We start from the raw sequence: 19,774 nt of genomic DNA, 5'->3' as shown, positions 1-19,774 counted from the left end.
GAGAGTGAGAGTTTTCCTATGTGTCTAAGAGCATATGCCACCTTCATCTGCAATCTTGCAAAGTTGGATGGCTTGTTAGTTGATAATTGTAATGGCGTAGGGCGTTCAGCATTTTGCTGAAACTGTTTTGAAGTTTGTCTGGTTGTGTGAGAAATGCCCATGCTGTGTTTGCATCCTTTGAGGCTTGGGGATCTGCTGTTGGCCGGTAGTTGATTTGCACCTGTGAACTCATGGAGCAGGCTTTGGGACTCTACACTTGTAGTATTAGGGGAAAGAGCCTGGCAGATGTTCAAGAGACTCAAGATGCTTTTTGAGCTTGTTTTCTGCCCCTTCTGGAGTATGCCTCACCCGCTCCTTCATTGTCGGTGGATGCTCCAGAGTCTAAAAAGCCCAGATCAGAAGCAAGGACAATTCTCATACAGCCTCATGCATTTGCACAGCTCAGTGCTGAGTTCACATAGGCTGCTTTGTATGTTGGTAAAACAGTCTAACTGATCAGCAAACCCACCAGCACCACCCTCCGTGTGGTGAGTTATTTTATGCATGCATTGAGCATACACACAACCCAACATTGTTAACACAATGCTGTGTTCAGGTCATACGCTGTATCCAGAGGCTGCATTGAGATGTCTCCCCATCTTCATACCCGCTATGCAGTACCACCCCTGTCTTAAGTAGCTCCGTTACTAGTCCATTATGCTACAGGTACTCTGCTGTTAGTTACTTACCTTAGTCTTCTTATGCTGTCTGCGATTTCAGTTGCAGAGCTATGATTTTACACCTGGTTTTAGTGTCACTTTTTTATCCCACTGACCAGCGTGTAAGATTCTCTGATACATTTGCTAACTACCTGCTGGTGCTATTTGAGTACATTTTGTGCTCTGGCTTTGAAAAACATGCAGGTGTTGGCTGTATGCCATCTTGAACTCTTTGAGTTTGTTGAAGTTCCTGATCCATGAAGTAGTTAGCGTAATTTGTAGTTCGCAGTTAAGTCTGCTGTCCCTAGGAGGCATTAGACCTGCCTGCTCTGTGTAAGTAAGTTGCTAATTCACACAGAATGCTCAGTTTTTCAGCAGTCTGTGTTTGGGGTTTGTTGTGAATGCTTGATCTGCTTTCATGAATGCGTGACACCTCACCAGGGGTGCTTCCACGGCATGTGTCTGAATCGAGCAGGTGGTGGAGTTACTGTTCCACGTGATCTTTCCATTCTGACGGCTATTAGAAAGGCCTCCATAGGAATCCTGCATGCGGTTCTGAGCGCTGTCCTACAAGAAAGATGTGGATGAATTACAGAGAATCCAGACAAAAGCAAGAACAATGAAAGCCTGGAAAACCTGGCTTAAATAGATTTGTAGTTAGTCTGGATAGGAGAAGGCTAAGGAGGGGAACACTTTCAAAAGTTTTCACTGATAAAGAATCTGGTTTTGTATGTAGGGAAAATATAGGACACGTAAGAGCTTGAATTGCAGAAAGGTAAGTTTAGGTTAGGTGTTAGGCAATCTTTCTAAAGAGAGGGGCAAAGCCTGGAAATTCACTGGAACTACGGTTTCATTATAAATGCCAAAACCAGGTAGGATATATCTGCAGAAGCCCAGCTGATCCTCCCTTGGGATGTGGAGATGGAGTGTGTAATTCTTGCGACCCCATCCAAGATAACTTTCCAGCCAGAAAAAGGGAATGCAACATTGTTAGATGTGTTTTGTGGATCATTGTGAGTTTCATAAACTGGAAAATGAGCATTCATTACCTAGGGAAAACAGATGACACTGTAATAATGAAAAAAAACAAAGCAGATCTCTTACTTTCCCAAGGCTATGAACAATGAGCACTTTCAAACCACCTCTTTTCTGTTTATTCCATCTCAACTGTATTTTGTTAAGTTTACAAAGTTTAAGTTTGCCGGTTTTCATCTCCCACTGTGTTCACCCCAGGTTATTTTGAGGAACTCTGTTTCATCAGAGAAACGTGAGAACCCTCTTTGCCATCCCAAAATGGCAACCTATCTCCAAGGTTTCGACTCCTGGACTACTCTTGTCCCCATTCAGGGAGACTTCTGTTGCAAAGCTCTTTTGTCCGTGTTTTCACTACACTCATCCTTTGTTCTCACAGTTGCTGCACATCAGGAAAACCTTTGAGAGCCTAGATTCTCATGTGCTGATTGTGTTAGACAAGAAAAGTGAAGAAGAATCACGCAATGAAAAAACCCCTCACTTTAAACCTTCGTAATGCCTGAAAGCTTCCTTTTGTGTTCTTCTGTTCATTGCTGGTATTTTCAGACTGGAAGTCTTGAACAGGAGAATTGTCCTGCTGTGTGAGGTTAGAAGTTGGCTAGGGCAAGAGGAGCTTGTGACCTGAGCAGACGTGCTTCAAGCGTGCTGAGCCATTACCTTGAGAGCTGTTTTGAAGAGGGGCTTAGGGGTAGTTGGAGTTGGCAATGCTTGGTGTCTTGTGAACAGTGCTGCAAGGTGCTTTACTTACAGCATTCATTACTGTAGTGTGTCATGGTAAACAGCTAAAAAAGAAACATCACTGATACTTACACTGAAAACAAACGTGCTGAGAAGCTGGGTTAATGTCTTGCCTGATGGAGACAGGCTGAGTGCATTCTAAGGGGACTGTAGCACCCACCTTGGACGAGCTTCTGGCTCCCACAAAGCTACATTTGACAGCAGTCGGATGGGATAAAAATTACGTGGCTCATCTATATCTCAGAGTGCAAAGCCAACGTGGACTTGTAGGGAAGCTTGGTGGTGCCAGTGGATCCCTTCCTGAGCAGCTTGCACGCTCTGGAGAAAGACAGTTGGTAAGCAGGTAGCACAGATACTGGGGTCTAGGTTTGTCTGATCTGGTGCCCATCAGGCTTCTTCAGCCCAAAATAATTCAGGCATTTGGGCCAGTCAGTGGGTGAATTGGGTGGTTCTAAATGCCCTTTTCACTTCCTGCCAGCAGCTGGGATGATGCCAGTGACTTGGGCCATAATCCTGCTCACCTCTACAAGGCATGCACGGAATCCAGTGCTTGGCAGGGTCCCCATTTGTATCCTTCATTTGGCCTAGCCGTGAGCAGTATTTCCAGGGCTAACTGCAGATTTTTCTCCAAATGCCATGGGACACAGAACCTCAGCGCCAGCCGGCTCAGCTGTATGACAAGCTCTGAAACAAAAGCCAGGTACCATCTCATGGAGACTGGGGGCATTTTCAGATGAAGGGCACCACTAGGCCTGTGAAGTGTGGGGCTGGAGACATGTTCAGATGGACTGCCCTCCTCTGATACACCTGGGGCCTTCTCCACTCTTGGCTTGTGGCTGCTGGTGGAGACCGGACAGCAGAGATAAGGAGGAGCTTGGGGCTGATACTTTGTGGGAGATTGTTAAAAAAGATTATACGGCAAATCCATGGGGCTTTATGGTGACTCAGGGGTGAGACAGGGGAAAGGAGATTTGGCAGCAACGTTATTAAAACTGTTGACACCAGGAGGTTGGAAGGCAGCTCTCTGGGCTGATGGCAGACTTGGAGCTGCTCTAGGAGGTGGCTGTCACCGGATGTACGGGGCAAATTGACAGGGAGTAAAATAAGACATGGAGTTAGTAGGTGCCCATTGATAGAGATAGCATTTGTGGGGAAGCAGCTTTTATGAAGTGCCCGCGCTTGCAGCCGCAGGGCCCCAGCAGCACTGGTAGCGGAGGCCATGCCCAGCCAGACACCAGGGTGACCGTGACTTGGTCTGGCTGAGCCTTGAGACCCCCTGCTCCTCCTGTCCCAGGGCTGCACCACCCCTCCCGGGGAAGCAGTTTTTCCAGCCGCAGCCTGGGGTGCTTCGCAGTGGCCTGGGTCCCCGTGAACGGAGGGGTGCACTTCTGGTGGGGCTTTCCAAAAGGTGGTTTGCCGAGGCGCCTTGCTCAGCACTCTGAAGGAAGTTGCCACGGGACAAAAGGCAGGCTCCAGCGTGCCTAAATCGTTAAAAGCAGGAAAGCTTTGGAACCAAATTTTTGCGTTGCTGCCGCCCGCGCAGCCCTGCCATCGTCCGCAGCGCCCACCGTGCAAGTTTGCCCTCCCGGCTGCGGCCGGAGGGCAAGGACGGACCAAACCTGGGACCCGGGGCGGGGGCCGAGGCGGGCGCAGCTGTTCCCGGCCGGGAGGGGCGACGGGGCCGGCCCCCACTGAGTGACGGCCGGGCCGGGGACGCCAGGGCCGGGGCCGAGGCCGGACCCCCGCCCCCCGCAGCGGCGGAGCCGGCGCGGGCAGGACGCGCCGCCCGGGCTCGGCACGGCTCGGCTCGGCACGGCTCGGCTCGGCTCGGCTCACGGCTGCGGTAAGCGGATGGCGGGGTGACGGGCCCGGCCCGGCCCTTATCTGGGCAGAGTATTTGGCCGGCACCGGGCGGCACCGGCTCGACATAAATAGCGGCCGCCTCCGCGCTGCCTGCGCCCGGCAGCGCGCAGGGGTGCCTGGCTGGGTGCTGGGGCGCCCTGCCTGCCTGCCTGCCTGCCTGCCTGCCTGCCTGCCTGCCTGCCTGCCTGCCTGCCGGGAGGCCGTGCCCGAAGGGTCGGAGCGCTGCGCCGGGTTGCGCGGAGCCGCCGGCGGGTGCTGCGGCAGCCGGTGTCCCCGGGCTCCGAGGCGGCTGTGCCCCGCGGCAGGCAGCCGGGAGCCCGCGGGAGAGGCGCTGGGCTGGCAGCCGGCGGCGCTTACGCGTGTCCGGGCGGAGCGCGGCGGGCGCTCCCGGCCCGGCGGGGAGCGTGGGGCAGCGCCGGGAGGTGCGGGCGGGGGGAGAGGGCCCTGCGCCGCGCTGCGCGGGTTGCGGAGGGCGCTGGTAGGTCTTCCTTACTGCTGTTGCGTTTGTAACCCTGGGAGCTCTGCTAGGAAATGGTTCTCCAGGGGGTGGACCAATAGAAAGCTGCGCTGCTTTTGTACGGGAAAAGTAGAAATTAGCGGGGTGAAGGATTCCTTGAGTCCTTGTGGTGTATTTTCCATGGCCATCCTTTGTCCGCCTTGAATCAGGCACTGCCTTGCTTGAAAGGCGCTGCCTGTCTCAAAGATAACTTTCCTCCGCTCAGCTGGACGCGGCTTCTGCCCCCACTCACGTGCCATCCTGATGTGCTCATCTATCTGCTTCTGCTTTTGAAATGGTCCTGGATGGTTTGCTGGGCAGAGCCTGTTGCCCACCACCCCCATTCTGGACCGGCTGCCCTACCCCTAGGCAGAGGTCCTCTCTCTAGTTGCTTTACATCTTTCCTTGGGTATTGGGCCTTGAGCCAGAAAGGTGCTCCACCAGAAAGGTGGCTGAGGTTGTTTTTAAGTGTGTATAGAATCACTTCCTCATGCGTGACCCGCTAGCTCACACGGGAGTGAAGAATAGATTCCTCATTTCTCATCAAAGAGACAAGGTTTGTGCCAAGAGGTGGCACCTTCTCTCAGACTAACTGATAGAGCAAATACTGGACAAGCTTTTGAGCATGCAAGCCCTACTTCAGGTTATGGTAGTGACCCCTTCATCTTTTGTCTTCGTGGAAGGAAGAGCTGGGCTACAACATTAAAGCCAAGCACTGTCTTGCTGGCACCGTGGTGCCCAGAGCTGAATGCCTTTTGCAGTGGTGTAGAAAAGTCTGCACTGTTGTCTGTTGACGGCCTCAGTACATGTTGCCCTAATGTACATGCATTTGGGTATTCCAACAACCACGCTGCATTGTATGCTCACTGCTGCTCATTTCAAGGTCTCTGTTTTCCTCCTGTCAGGGCTTTCCCACCCCCCCAGCATTGCTTTGTTTTCCAGCCTGACTCGTCTTGTTCTTTTCTCCACACATTTCTCAGCTGTGATGGTCTGCTGGCTTTTCTCCAGATAATATATTTTTGCATAATATTGGGAACATGTTGCTGCCTCCTCTCCCGTGTGGTGTATTTGGGAAAGTCAAACAGATGTGGAGACAGCCTCGTCTATCTCATTACTGATTTCCTTTGCCTGTGTTTTACTTTCATTCACCCAAAGGACAGTTTGATTTATCTTCTCAAGAGATCCTGAATGATCCTTTTGTAAGAAGCGTCTGTCCCCTGTTGCTAGATGTGTAACTCCATCCCCCAGAGCGATGTGCTACTGAATGTAATGTTTGCAGATGTATTGTTTTACTTTTCTGTTTGCTGCTTCACTGTTTTCCAGGCATGTGGAGTTTTTGTGAAAGCCCAGCGCAGCTCAAGGGAAGGAGGCTGGGATCTGCTTTCTGGTTTTTTCCTCTTGTAGTTGTCAGCCATTTGCAAATCATGAGGTAGGAAGACTCTGTCTTCACTTCTCTATTCCAGGCAGGGACGTGTTCACTTTGTAAAACACGTCAAAACGTTTCACTTTGTAAAATTACCAGATTCTTGGAAGAAACAGGAGATAAAAATTGTGTTCCATGGCTCCGTGTTGCTAAATGGCCACATGTTTTTTGGTCACAGGACCCCATCACTGCCAGTGGCTCTGTGGTTCTCTAGTCCGGCTCACAGCAGATCGCTCCTCAGCCAGGGAGGTTGTGGCTTCATATGGCCTACGTCTAGAAACGCCCAAAGATGGAGACCCCCACCTCCTTGGTGCCCTGTCTCAGAGCTGCATCACCCTCCTGGGAGGGAGTTCTTCCTACTTGTTCATGGTGAATGAGATGAACACATATCAGAGGCTATTGGTCAGACCAAAGTCTGTCCAGCCCAGGATACTCTGTTGGCTGGCAGCAACAAGTGGCAGACGCCCTGGGAGAAGCATGGAAACAAGGCTGCAGCGATGCTTCCCCAGAGCTCTGCCTTGTCCCAGCACTGTGCGGTTTAGTAGCTCTCCCAGTTGCAGGTGGTATCTTTGTTTCTTCAGGCCTTGTGAGGATCCCGCCTCTGTTAAGTGTCTCATTCAGATTTGGTGCACAGCATACACCACGTGCTCATTGCTGCTGGAACAGTACTCATTTTGCTCTGGTGTTTGTAAGTATCAACCTATTTAGGGCTTATTAGCTGCACCTTGATGGAGCATTTCACTTTCACTTCCTCTGCTTTGGCTGCACTAGCAGTGGGGTGGGATCAGGAACATGCAGACCTAAGTGTCTTACTAACAGCTCGCTGTGCTTTGCTCCGGGCAGTCTGGCAGGGCCTCTGTTTTACAGGACATCGCCACCGCCTGTCGAAGGGTCCGAGACACTGCTCAGTGCAAGACAGGAGCCTTTCTGCCCCTGAGTTCACATGGCATCTGTCAGGTTCAGCTGCTCCCAGCAACTAGAATGTGCCAGAGAAGCGCAGTCTGAGGAGTCCGTCTGAGGACTAATAGAAGTTCAGGCAAGAAGCCCAGGATCCCTTTTTAGAGGAGATTGCGCTGGCTGTGGAGTTTCCAAGTGGAAGGGTTCAAGTTACAGAGCAGGAACTGAGTGCACGGTGTCACTAATGACTCAAGTGTGCCCACGCGCTTTTCATAGGGATTAGTAATTAAGCAGTTAAGTACATGCCAGGTACGTGAGAGAACCTCGCCCCAAATAGGAGAACACATAACTGTGTTTACAAGTGTGTGCCTTAAAAATATGCAAAGAGGAGATACAGCTGGGATGATTTGTATTTGGGCTTTGGCAGAGTTTGACCCCTGGTCGCCAAACATCCAGGCTATTTGCTGGATGGCCCTGGTAAGAAAGACCACTTGGTAAGAGCCAGTATTGAGTTGTGTGGCTTGCAGGCTGCAGAAGCGTTGAGGAGAGGAGGGCCAGGAGATACAGGCAGTTTCTGAGGATTGGGTTAGGAACTGGCTGAGCTGCACCTCCTGGCACACAAGGAGGGAGGAAGGTCCAGGAGAGTGCAACCAGCGTTAAGATTTCCCTCAACACCAGTGGATGAAGGGAGTGGTCACTTTGGTCGAGCACGGGGAGGTGCATGCATGCATCCCTAGTCATGCATGCATGACCTCAGACAACAAGGCGTTTGCTGTAGAGCTGTCAAGTGCAAGGATGAGAATGTCAGCTCTGGCATGAGGATCCCCATGGGAATGAAGCAGCAGCATCAGTAAGTGTTGTTTAGGGCATATTGGACGTCATTGATATAGGGTTCTAGGTAGTGACGGTAACTCCAGATAGCATTACGGGTTTTGCGTGGCCGGCATGTCATTTAGAGAGGCAGAACTCACGGTGTGCTTTGATAGATCCAAAACGCCTCCCTCCAGATGTTTCTTTTCAAATCCGAATTTCAGTGTGTCTTAGGTTAACGGCTGCTGGTTGTGAGGTTTTTATCAAACCAGAGGAAATCCAGATCTTCCTTGGAGAAGTCTGAGTTTCCTGAAGGGGCAGCAGTTTCCCCATTGGATTTCATTAGGCATGAGCCTCTTGCATGAAGGCTGAGAGACGCTCAGTCTTTCTAGTTGGTGGCTGGCTTGCCTCAGAGCGGTGAGGGTGTGTGCTGACCTCTGCTTTCTACATCTGACATGACAGAGCTTCTCACTGTCCGGAGCATCCCCTGTCTTTTCTCCGTCCACTCTTCTCATCCAGGGCGTGAATGTGCTGGCACTGCCCAGCTCTGCTGTGGAAAGGCTGAGGGATGAAGATAGGTGTGATGGGCGCTGCTTGCTGGGGACATCAACTACCGTGTATGCTCTATTTTATTGAGGATCATTCAAGATGATGCTTGGCTACTCTGCAAGCTGCACAAGGGCTTCTCAGTGTGAGAAAGCTGTAAAGCAAGATAGTATGATGGTCTCCTGGATGCTGAGTGACTCACTTTTATGCTGCAGAAGCAAGGGACTTAGCAAACGTGACCTTCAACCATGTCTGAGCTCATGGTGGTTTGAACAGTTTGTTTCAGGGGAAGGCAGCTAAACTCCCTTGTGTGGAACCAGAATCAGAATTCAAACTTGGATCACAGCAGTGAGGACTTTGCTTCAGCTGGATAAATTGAGTACAGAAAAAATAAATTTTTGTGAAATGCAGGGGATCAGCTTGGAGCCCAGTTCCCATCCTGTGTAACCTCTTGGCATTCAGTGGAGGAACCTGGACAGTTGGACAGACGTGCACATTCTTCTGAGACCAAGTCACAGAAAGTTTAGATAGGAAGGGACCTCTGGAAGTTCCCAATCCTGTGTCCTCCTCTGAGCAGGCCTAGCCCCAGAGCTAGATCAGGTTGCACAGGGCCTTGTCCAGTTGAGCATCGAATATCCAAGGATAGAGGTCCCATCACCCCTCCGGTCCCTGTCCAAGGGCTGCACCACTCTTGTGGCAAAGAGTTTTCCCCTGATGTCCAGTTAGAATTTCCCTTGCCGCAACTTGTTCCCATTGCCCCTTGCCCTTCCCCTGTGCACCTCTGAGAAAAGCCTGGTTCTGTCTTCTCTAGAAATCCTTTCTCTAAAATCACTTTAGGCAGCGGGTGACTGACTGCAATTAGATCCCGCGGCAGCCTTCCACTCTGCAGGCTGAAGAAGTCCAGTTCCCTCTGCTTCTCCTCTCTTCTGTGTCCCAGCCTCCTGCCCATCCTGATGGCCCTGCACTGGAGTCTTCAGCTTCTCAAGACTTGTCTTCTACTGGGGGACATCAGACTGGACGCAGCATCCAGCTATAGCCTCAGCGGTGCTAAGCAGAGGGAGATACCCACCTCTGTGGACCTCCTGGCTAGATGCTTTCTCGTGCAGCTTGGACTGCAAGTCCAGTGCACAGTCTATAAGAAGTCTCTTGTAGCTTTAACAAATTGTTTCAACATCTTGTACATTCAAGGTGGTGATGTAGAGCCCTAGGAGACCAACAGCGCATGACACTGTAGACTGGGTCTGCGTTTATGGCTTGTTAAAAAGGTGCTTTCCTCTCTAGCTGAGAAAATGAGATTAGCCAAAAAACGTGCAGGAGACCATTCCCTTAAAAGGACTGGCTTTAGATATTTATCTGCCTTTCATTTCTCCAAGCCAAAGTTTTGACATTTAGCGAGAACGAAGTATGTTCACTTGAAATGGGGCAAACATCTCACTGCCTGCACCACAGGTGCGGGGCACGTGGTCCCCTGCAAGACCACTGCTGGGCTCTCGTGGTGCCTGCCAGAGAAGGGACCGCTGGCTCCAGGTGTGACATTTGTACCTGTGCGCTGGGAGGAGAGCATTCCTGTTCCAGCACACCTGCACTTGACTCTCTGGTGACCAGGGTAACTAGTGACAGGCGGCATCCAGCAGTCAAGACTTTGGATGGGTAAGGCTGTGTGATGACACTGGGGACAGATCCAGCCCCTCCCGTGCTCTGCTCTACTTTGCTGCTGGGTTTTGCAAAATTCACAGACTCACGTTTTCAGATGTGGTCTCAGAAGGAGCTGATGTGCATCTTTCCCTCTGCTGTTACTGGATCTGGCCCTAATTTTTGGTCCCTTCTTGAAACTCCTGGGAACCGGTGATGTTGGGGTGCTCGGTGACTCAAACAGCAGGGCGGCTGTGGAGTCAGGCTCTTGCACACCAGCACCCAGGTATGCTGGCATGCAAGCCCAGAGTTCGCAAGCTGTCCCATGAGCTGCAGGACCAGCAGAGACTCACTTTTTGGTGGATAGATGTCCTTCATCCCTACATCCCCATCATGTCTGCCCCAGCTCTACCATGTGTAACGGCTCCCCCTTCTCCAAGTGCATCTGGTGCTCTCCCTTTGTCTAGACCTCCTGCAAATACCCCAGCCCTCTCCTTCATTCCCTGGCTGTCAGCCGAAGGAGATGCCTAAGCTTGCTCCATGTTACACCTGTGCTGACGGACCCTTTGCACGCATGTGCAGCTTGACAAGGAATTAGGGTTTGAGTCCTGTATGAGATTTCATTAGAGTTAGCTAATGGCTTTAAGGTTTATCGGAGGACTGAGAAGCATAAAAATGCAGTCTTCATTTAGAAAACCAACAGGAGCTGATTTGCTCCTCTCATCTGCACAGCACGCATCTTGGATTTACACCTGGGTGATTCACTGAGGTCTAAGTGTATGCACAAAAAGTGCTTAACTTCTCTTGAGTTTATAGGAAATGGACACTTGAGCTACGTATAGTTTCTCAAAAAAAGCCCTGACGTTTGTCTTTAAAGTTGCGCTAAAAGTCAAAGAAAAGAAAAAAGAAATTGTAGCAACTACAGAGGGGTTGGTTGACATTGACTTATTATTTTTATACTATAAAAATAATAGCTCTGAACTTTGACTCAGGTTTATACTTAAGCTATGAAAAAATCTCATAAATCAAACCCCTGCATGAGTCAAATAAGAACTGTTCTCGAGCCAGGCTATCCCTCATGAGGTTAACTCCCGCTTCCGGTGCTGCTTAAAAACAGCTTTTGTCCTGAATAGCCTTCTGCCTTCAAACTTGGCAGTTTTTCCAGGAATCATCGATATCTATGCTGGTGATGCTTGTTGGCCATGTCCTTATCTCAGAAACCAAGCCCTTGGTCTGCTTTCTTATTTCAAAGCACTGAAAAACTTTCCCAGTAGATTTGAGAATTGTTTCAGGGGAATGTGTATTTCTTCAGCCATGGCTTTCATCAGCCTCTGCCTTTTGCTGGCAGTTTGGTGTGGCTGGTGACTCGGGATGCACCAAACCCTCCCGCGTGCTGCCGTCCCTGCGGCTGTGGAAGTGACCGCTGCATGCTGCAGCCTGCCACAAAACGCTGAAATTGGGTAGGAAGGCTCTGCAGAGGGACCTGGACAGGCTGGATCGATGGGCCGAGGCCAACTGTATGAGGTTCAACAAGGCCAAGTGCCGGGTCCTGCACTTCGGCCACAACAACCCCAGGCAACGCTACAGGCTTGGGGAAGAGTGGCTGGAAAGCTGCCCGGAGGACAAGGACCTGGGGTGCTGGTTGACAGCCGGCTGAACATGAGCCGGCAGTGTGCCCAGGTGGCCAAGAAGGCCAACGGCATCCTGGCCTGTATCAGAAATAGTGTGGCCAGCAGGAGCAGGGAGGTGATCGTGCCCCTGTACTCGACACTGGTGAGGCCGCACCTCGAATCCTGTGTTCAGTTTTGGGCCCCTCACCACAAGAAGGACATGGAGGTGCTGGAGCGTGTCCAGAGGAGGGCAACGAAGCTGGTGAAGGGTCTGGAGCACAAGTCTGATGAGGAGCGGCTGAGGGAACTGGGACTGTTTAGTCTGGAGAAGAGGAGGCTGAGGGGAGACCTCATCGCACTCTACAACTACCTGAAAGGAGGTTGTAGCGAGGTGGGTGTTGGTCTCTTCTGCCAAGTAACTAGCGATAGGACGAGAGGAAATGGCCTCAAGTTGCACCAAGGGAGGTTTAGTTTGGACATTAGGAAAAATTTCTTTACTGAAAGAGTGGTCAGGCCTTGGAACAGGCTGCCCAGGGAAGTGGTGGAGACACCATCCCTGGAAGTACTTAAAAGACGTGTAGATGAGGCCCTTAGGGACATGGTGTAGTGGGCATGGTGGTGTTGGGTTGACGGTTGGACACGATGATCTTAGAGGTCTTTTCCAACCTGTATGATTCTATGATTCTATGATTCTATGATTTGATTTATGGTGAATTAGGGTTAACTCTTTCCTGAATGTCCAGAGGTGTGTGGATTTAAAATTTGAATATAATATTGCAGTTGTGTTGGAGGATCTTGTTATTTTTTTGGCGCGCAGGTGTGTGGGGGACCTGTGTTAAGCCATGCTTGAACCCTAGCACAGGTCAGGGAGAGCTGTTTGTGGAGGTGGGTGTTTCAGCACGTTGTATAAATGAAAACAATTATGCTTAGGCAGAATTTACCTGCCTAAGGTAAGAGTACAAAGCCCTCCTGCCGTTTGCAGCAGATGGACTATTTGCTTTTTCTCCCAGCACTCATTAGCAAGATAGGGTAGAAGAGGCCTGGGATGTGGAGCTGAGGGACAGCCAGTGAACGTACTGGTCCTGGAGGCTGTGCCGGAGGAGGCAACGCTACACTCGCACAGCTTGTCCGGTGGTCCGGGGAGCGGTACAAAATGTCCTGCCGCCGCGGGCACGGTCGGTGCTGTCCGGCTGCGCCAGCAAGGCTGTGAGGGCACTGTCCCCTCCCGGCAGCTCTGCTTGGGGTAGACAGCAAACGAAATCCTCCCTGCAGGGATTTCAGCTGTGTTTCAGCAGGCTCTGCACCTGTCCTCAACCCTCAAGGCTTTTGCTATATGCAGTCCCGGCTTCATATCTCTGCAAGATGCTTTGAAACCTGGAGCGCTTTCCAGAAGCGTTGCCTGTGTGCGCTGACATCTGACGTCTGTCCCGCCTTTCGCCTCTCGGTGCTGACAGTCTCCGTCCTTCTGGCGGGAGGCGACAAGGTCAGCCCTGCGGCGGCTGCGCTCTGGTCCCAGCCGAGCCGCCGCTTGCAGGCCACCCTGATTGCTGGGAAGGGGCTGTGGCTGCCTCCCCACGTAGTCGTCCCCACGTAGCCAAGACGGAGATTGCCACATGCATGGCAGGTGTGGGTATGTTAAGCTGTTACAGGGAATTTAGCACCCTGGGGTGGATTATCCTCTGCCTTCCTGCCTGCTCTTAGCTCCAGCTCCTTCCACAGCACAATAGTCAAAAATAAAAATTGAGTATGAAATACAGACTAGTCATGGTTCCTGCACTTCAGTCTAAGGTCGCAGCGGCACAGCACAGCCAGATCTGGGTCCAGGCTGCTTTTCTAGGATCTCCCTCATTAGAGTAATAATAATTGCTGTGACAACAAGCATTTGTTCATGGGCAATTGTGATAAAGGCCCTGCTTTTTTCTACATCGACCAGAAGGGCAGCCTTGCTGAGGCTGAGCTGCTGGATGTGGCTTCTAGCCTGACCGGTGCACGGTTGCGTGGCTGCTGCACATCAGTCTCGCGGCTCGAGGTGCCTTGCATTGACTGCCGCAGGGGATTGGTAAAGCGCAGGACTGCTGGGGTCCCCACCACTTCGCTTAGCCAAACCCACCGAGCCCCACAGCCCGTGCTTCCCCCTTCACCCTCCTGCTGCCCTCCACCCTGGTGCCTGCAGGTTGACTCTCGCCGCGCAGAGCAAACAGCCTGACGAAAAGCTGGTTTGCGCCCTCTCAGCTCCCAGCTGTGGGGGGCTGTGCCTCCCATCAAGGAGGCACCATCTCCTGGCATCCACCTCCTAAGTGGCGAGTGGCAGGAATGCGAGTGATGCAGGAATTGCCATCACACCAGTGGGAAACCGAATGTCGGACCAGATGACGGCTCTAAATTTAAGGGCTTGCTGTCGAGCCATGTGTGCGTTAATGTGCCCTTTTGTGACCAAGCTAAAGATAATTTTCCTATCTGGAGCAGCAGCTGTGTTGTAATTTGTATAAAGAGACTTCTCCGCTAATGAAGAGTGATCATAAGAGCATGATCTGCCCTGAGAGGATGAGCAAAGCTGGAGAGATGTGACTCGGGGTAGGGCTCTGACGTTCTGCAGAAGCTGAAAAAAGACCATTTATAGAAACTCAAAAGATGTTTGGCTTCTTGAAAAGTGCACAGGCCTTGCTGTTATTTTAATGTAAATGTCACTTGAGAGAATAGCAGAACTTTTTTTAAACTGTAGGAAAAGTCACTTTAAATTATCTGGAGTTCAATATTCTCCACAAAATTGAGCCAAAAAATCGTAAATATACAGACTGTACTATGGAACAGAAGGAAACTTTCAGCAAAAAAGCAGAGCTGGATACACTCTTGTGTGTTTTAGTGAGTGTGTTTTTAACCCACCTGCATATTTTAAACAAGTTGACCTTCCTAGAAGGTCTACTACAGTCTTTTAGAGCTGGCAGAGGTTCAGTTACGTGTATGTGATTGTGTATGGTATTTTATATTAGGAGACATGGGACAAACCCCTGGGTCAGCAGGGATTATCCGGATAGGTCATTTAGTACGTTACTCCCACTTCTCTTCTTGAAGGGTTGGTTTAGACGTGCAGTAACACTCAGGTCAACTGCTTAGCTTGCAGCAGTGCAAACACGTGTTGTCTCAGGGAAGGTGGGTCACTAAACAGCACGTTTAACTGGCAGCCTCCTGAACACGAGTGGATAATACTTCCTGATCTCCTTGTGGCTTTAAAACATGGGCAGGAGTGCCGCGCACTGTAGCCTCGTGGAGGTTTGCAGGGCTCAGAGGTACTCAGTGATGCTACAGATCTGTTTTCCCACCTGGTGACAACGTTATCTGGAGTGCCATGTGCAGGGAGGTGTTACTGGGAGCTTGTAAGGGCATGAGAGCTGCAGACTTTATGATTTGTGGTTTATTGTCCTTCGAGGCAATAAACACCTAGGACACTTCGTTAACATCTAGCGTTGCTTGGAGAAAGACATCTCTAGCCAGGGTCCTGTACAAAGTACTTCCTCAGTGCTGCCCTGTAAGTCCGTGATGGGGCAATGTGCTGCTGAAGTTGTGCCGCTCCCCTGACCGTGGGCCGGTACTTGCATGTAGGATATGGACAGGGAGGCCCTGAGCAATCTGACCTGGCTTTGGAGTCAGCCATGCTTTAAGCATAAATCTTCCGCAACTCTGTGGTATTCAGCATTCCCGACCAGCCGGGCTGCAGTGTTGTGTTTCATGTATTCAGTGTTACACTTCTTGTTTCCATTTCAGGTCCTGTTTCAGCATAAAAGTGAGATTCACTTAGAGACTCCTCTAAGATGTCTTACAGAAAGGAGCTAGAAAAATACCGAGACCTGGACGAAGACAAGATCCTTGGAGCTCTGACAGAGGAGGAGCTCAGGAAGTTAGAGAATGAACTGGAAGAGCTGGATCCTGATGTAAGTCATTTTTACTCAAGATTTGCTAGGTGGTAATCTCAGTAGTTGTGGGGGAATGGGCTGCATTAGTAATCTGTATTTAAGTGAGATCCTTTGCAGAGCCTGTACTCAATGCAAGGATGGAAGAGACTGTCCGCAGATGAGCAGAAGCAGTTTTGCCGTCGCAAGCACAAGCTACACGTGGGACTTTGTTTCTGTGATATTCGCCTGCCCTTGCCCTGGCGTGCACGCTCCGGTGTGACGAGCACTGTGATTTGCAGCAGCAATGTGCTGGTGCAGGGCAGTAAACCTGTGGAAACTGGATCTCTGCTTCTGATCAGGCCACCTTGGAGGGAATGTTTTGGGGTTTTGGGGGTTGTTTGGGGGTTTTTCCATAGCAAACTTGAAATGGTCTGTATTTTCCTACATTTAGGCAGAAATTCAAATCCCAGAGTTTTGCAAAACGGGACGATTGCTTTTCAGCAACTTCCCAACATCAGTAGGAGCTGCGCATATCCAAACACTGGGCTTGCTGGTTCCAAGCAATGAAAGCTTTTTGGAGGCAACATTGTCCTGTGGCCCTAGCAGGGGATGTGAGAGCCAACTGGCAGGCCTCTGGGTTACGGCAACGTTAGATGATGAGGCTGGGCACTGCCAAGTGAGAAATTGTTCTTGCAACGTGCAGTTAGTGTTTCTGGGGGCAATGATGGGCAGCATAGATTGCATCATCAGTATTTTTAATTGCAACACAGGAAAAGAATTAAGAGGTGGCAGGCTAGCTCCTGGGATTAAGCGTATGGGCAGATGGGCTGGTTACAGCTGCCTCAGAAGACACAGAGTCAGGCAGCATTCTGTGAAAGATGCAGAAAGGTAAAATAATCGCGAACATCTGTCAGTACAGCTGTAGTGTGAGTACAGGAGTTAAAGCATGAAAGTTGCGTGGTCACCTCTTACAACGTGAAGCCGGAAGAAGCAAGCTGTTTCCTATGTCTGCCTGCTTGTGCATTAGCACAGTTCTCCTCTGTTGCCCTCCAAGGTTGCCCAAGTCTAATTGCTTCCTATTATCATTTTCCTTCCCAGGCTTTTCACTGATACAGATTTAAATTATAATGATTACTTTTATTAGGCAAGCATGGAAAATCAGCGTGTTGTTCAAAATCACCTTGAATGTCTTAAAAAGTAAATGTTGACTTCTATCCAGCAAAGCTTTAAAGAACATGCTTAGTGTCAAATCTGGGAATAGTCTTACTTACTGCATTAAGGCTGTTCTATATTTAAATATAAGCAGGTGCTTACGTGCCGTATGTGTCAGGCACAAAGTGACTTCCCATGGTGGCTAATGTGACTGAATAACAAGAAGGCAGCTTGAAAAAGGGCTGAGGTTCGCAGGGGTTTTGTTCTGCAACAGAGTGACCTTCTCTGCGAGACCCTGCCTGTAGTTTTGTGATGGATCATGAAGGGCAGAAGAGACCACTGCGGCTCTCTAGTCTGCTCTGTGAAAGACCATGGGATTTCCCCAAACTGATTCTTGCTGGGACATGGCGTGTGGGCACAGACACATACAGGGGGGAGAAGATCGGTTGAGTTTAGCAGCTTGGTTTTGGCGCTGCGAGTGTTGCGAAGAGGCAGCAGAGATGGTGAGGGTGTGGGAAGAGGCTAGGAGGAGCAGGAGGTGATGGCTGAGAGCCCCCAGAGAAAGGGCTGGAGCTGCTGTTGTAGAGAAACATCCACTTGGCAGCAGGGGGATCTTGTAGCAGAGCCAGCATTTGAAATCAGAGGGGGGAAGGAGCATCACATGTCTTGGATGAGGTAGGAATCAGTGGGGCTGGATGGAGATAACCTTTGACATAAGGAGAAGCAAATCGTCCAGCAGTGTGGAAGAAAGATGATGCAATAAGGAAAGTGGAGAGAGGAGAGTGTTTGATGGATGGGGATTGTGGCCTGCAGAGATAAACTGTGTTTCTCCCCTCCGTGCCTAGAATGCATTGCTGCCAGCAGGGCTCAGGCAGCGGGATCAGACGCAAAAGCCACCAACCGGCCCGTTCAAAAGGGAGGAACTCATGGCCCACCTAGAAAAGCAGGCAAAGGACGTTAAAGACAGAGAAGACTTGGTTCCTTTCACAGGTGAAAAGAGAGGTATGGTCATCCTTTGCGCCATTGTACCATCATGATGAAGGCACAATGGGTGCACAGCGAAAGGGTTGTGTCTGACCTGCGTTGCTAAGCACGACTTCATTTTGACACCATTGGGGTGGTGGATCTGCGCTCTCTGCTGTCTAGCCCCAGCCCAGGCTGGCTGATAAACTGGGGTGTGCCCAAGAGGTCCATGTGCTTGCTGATTTGGGTACCAGCTGATATGTTGTTAAGTGGTGGACCAATGCTCTACCACTGTGCAGCCTCTTTCCGTCCCCATCCCACTGCAGCTGTATCAAGCTCTGGGGAAGACATCATTTTCTGTCCTCTCTTGTTCCTCCTCTGCCCTGTCCTCCTGTGAGCTCTGCAGGCTACGCTCTGTCTTCCACTGTTGCCTTTCATGCTCCATCCCTACACTCTGAACTTCATCTCGGTATAGAGAACTCCACAGCTCCCCTCAGCTGTGATGATCCCAACAGTTCCCATCTAGTCTTCACCAGTTCTTGACAACCCCAGCCTCATTTCCCAGTCTCCTGCAGCTTGCATGTTTCTGTCTTCCTGCACTGTGCCCTGCGGTGGCTGCTGCACCCCTGCTCTGCTGGCCCTGGGGCCTGTGAGCAAGGGGTTTGCTCTGCCTCTTCCCTTTCCTCTCCTGGCATCTTTTCCTGTTCTCCTGGGACATGTCCCATTATCCAAAGGACTTTCCTGCTGCCATTAGCACTCTGAATATCATCTGACATGGGATGTGGTCCGGTCAGTCCTTGCCTCTGGGTTCCAGGAGCTTCTCAGCAGCTTTTTTCTGCTGTTGTGTCTCCCTCTGTACCATGGTCCCCCTGCAGCAGAAGATCTGGTTGTATGCTGTTTGCATTACTGGTGGCCCCACGTCAAAAAAGAAGTGCATGAAAATATGGGCATGTGAGCATGTTTCCCAACTGAGGTCTTTCTCAAAGCTGCCTCCTTACTAATGCATGTGCTTCTCTGAGAAAGAGCTTGTGTTAAATCTGTCCATTTAATAAAACTTGAGGTGGTATTTTTAGCCAAAAAAATGAGTTCTCCTTGAAAGAAGTAAACAAAAAGAGTAAATTGACTGCTGTTAGGAAGAGCGATTTAGCAACTTCAAACGTACCCCAGCCCAGCGTTGGCTACCTGCCTGGCTAGCCCAGCAGGTAGTAGCAGTGAGATGGAGGTGTTTCAGGCATTTTGAGTCTTCAGCTTCTGGTGTGAACTAATCATATTTCAATCATCTGATGTGATCTCAAACACATTAAACATATTTTTACTTGTAACACGCTGTTGAGTGAAGACACTACTTACATTGACTGTGAGCCAGAGATGGTAAATTACATATTCACAGTTCTGGCAGAGCTGGAGATAAATCACCACGTTTGCAGTTCGGAGGGTGGTTTACTAGTTTGCCATGGGAGGTGCTCTCCTTGGCTGTGCTGCTGGAGAGGATAGGAGTTGGTGTGTGCATAGATGCTGTATTATGATATATAATGCTATGTTTGCATGCACCATTTAATTTAAAGTTCAAACTTGTAATAAAGCATGACTGAGATACGAAACTTTCTAAAATTAAAACCCAGAAGTTTCAATGACACTGATATGTCAAAAGGAGCTACTGTGTGACAGCAGAATTAAGTTTGCCCTGTTTTTCCTGTTCCCTGCTGCACCGACCAGGTGGCGTGTACGGGTTGCCAAGCCGCATGTCCAGTGGGACAACGGTTCCGGGTCTCTGCCCCGAGCCAGAGCTGCGGGGGCCAGCCCTCCCCAGACATGTTGCTGCAGAGTACCCAGAGGGTGCCTGGGTGTACCATGTGCGGTGCAGGCGCACATGACGCTCTGCCTATTTTTGCGAGAGCAGCTGTGTCCCAGGAGGCAGATTCCTGCCCTCTTCGTCAGGGCGGCAGCGCGCAGGCAGGAGATGGGCCGTTCTGCGAAAGGCTCTTTATAGCAGCCTCCGTTTCGAACCGGGGGAGCCCGCAGTT

General features: G+C 50.5%; 1 protein-coding gene across 2 annotated transcripts in view; it reads left to right on the top strand.

The window, feature by feature from the left end:
• The first annotated feature begins 4,177 nt into the window (after nucleotides 1-4,177).
• Nucleotides 4,178-19,774, top strand: part of TMOD1 (tropomodulin 1) — a 29,131-nt gene continuing 13,534 nt past the window's right edge. For both annotated transcript variants that reach the window (XM_075136460.1, XM_075136461.1), the window contains exons 1-3: nucleotides 4,178-4,311; nucleotides 15,508-15,674; nucleotides 17,633-17,789. In XM_075136460.1, coding sequence (XP_074992561.1) covers nucleotides 15,555-15,674; nucleotides 17,633-17,789 — 277 coding nt within the window. In that variant the 5' untranslated portion in view covers nucleotides 4,178-4,311; nucleotides 15,508-15,554. The remainder of the gene's footprint in view (nucleotides 4,312-15,507; nucleotides 15,675-17,632; nucleotides 17,790-19,774) is intronic.

The sequence above is a fragment of the Calonectris borealis genome, chromosome Z, assembly GCF_964195595.1.
Source record: "Calonectris borealis chromosome Z, bCalBor7.hap1.2, whole genome shotgun sequence".
Classification (NCBI taxonomy): domain Eukaryota; kingdom Metazoa; phylum Chordata; class Aves; order Procellariiformes; family Procellariidae; genus Calonectris; species Calonectris borealis.
Note: the sequence above shows the minus strand (reverse complement) of the source record. Positions and strands in the feature narration are given on the sequence as shown.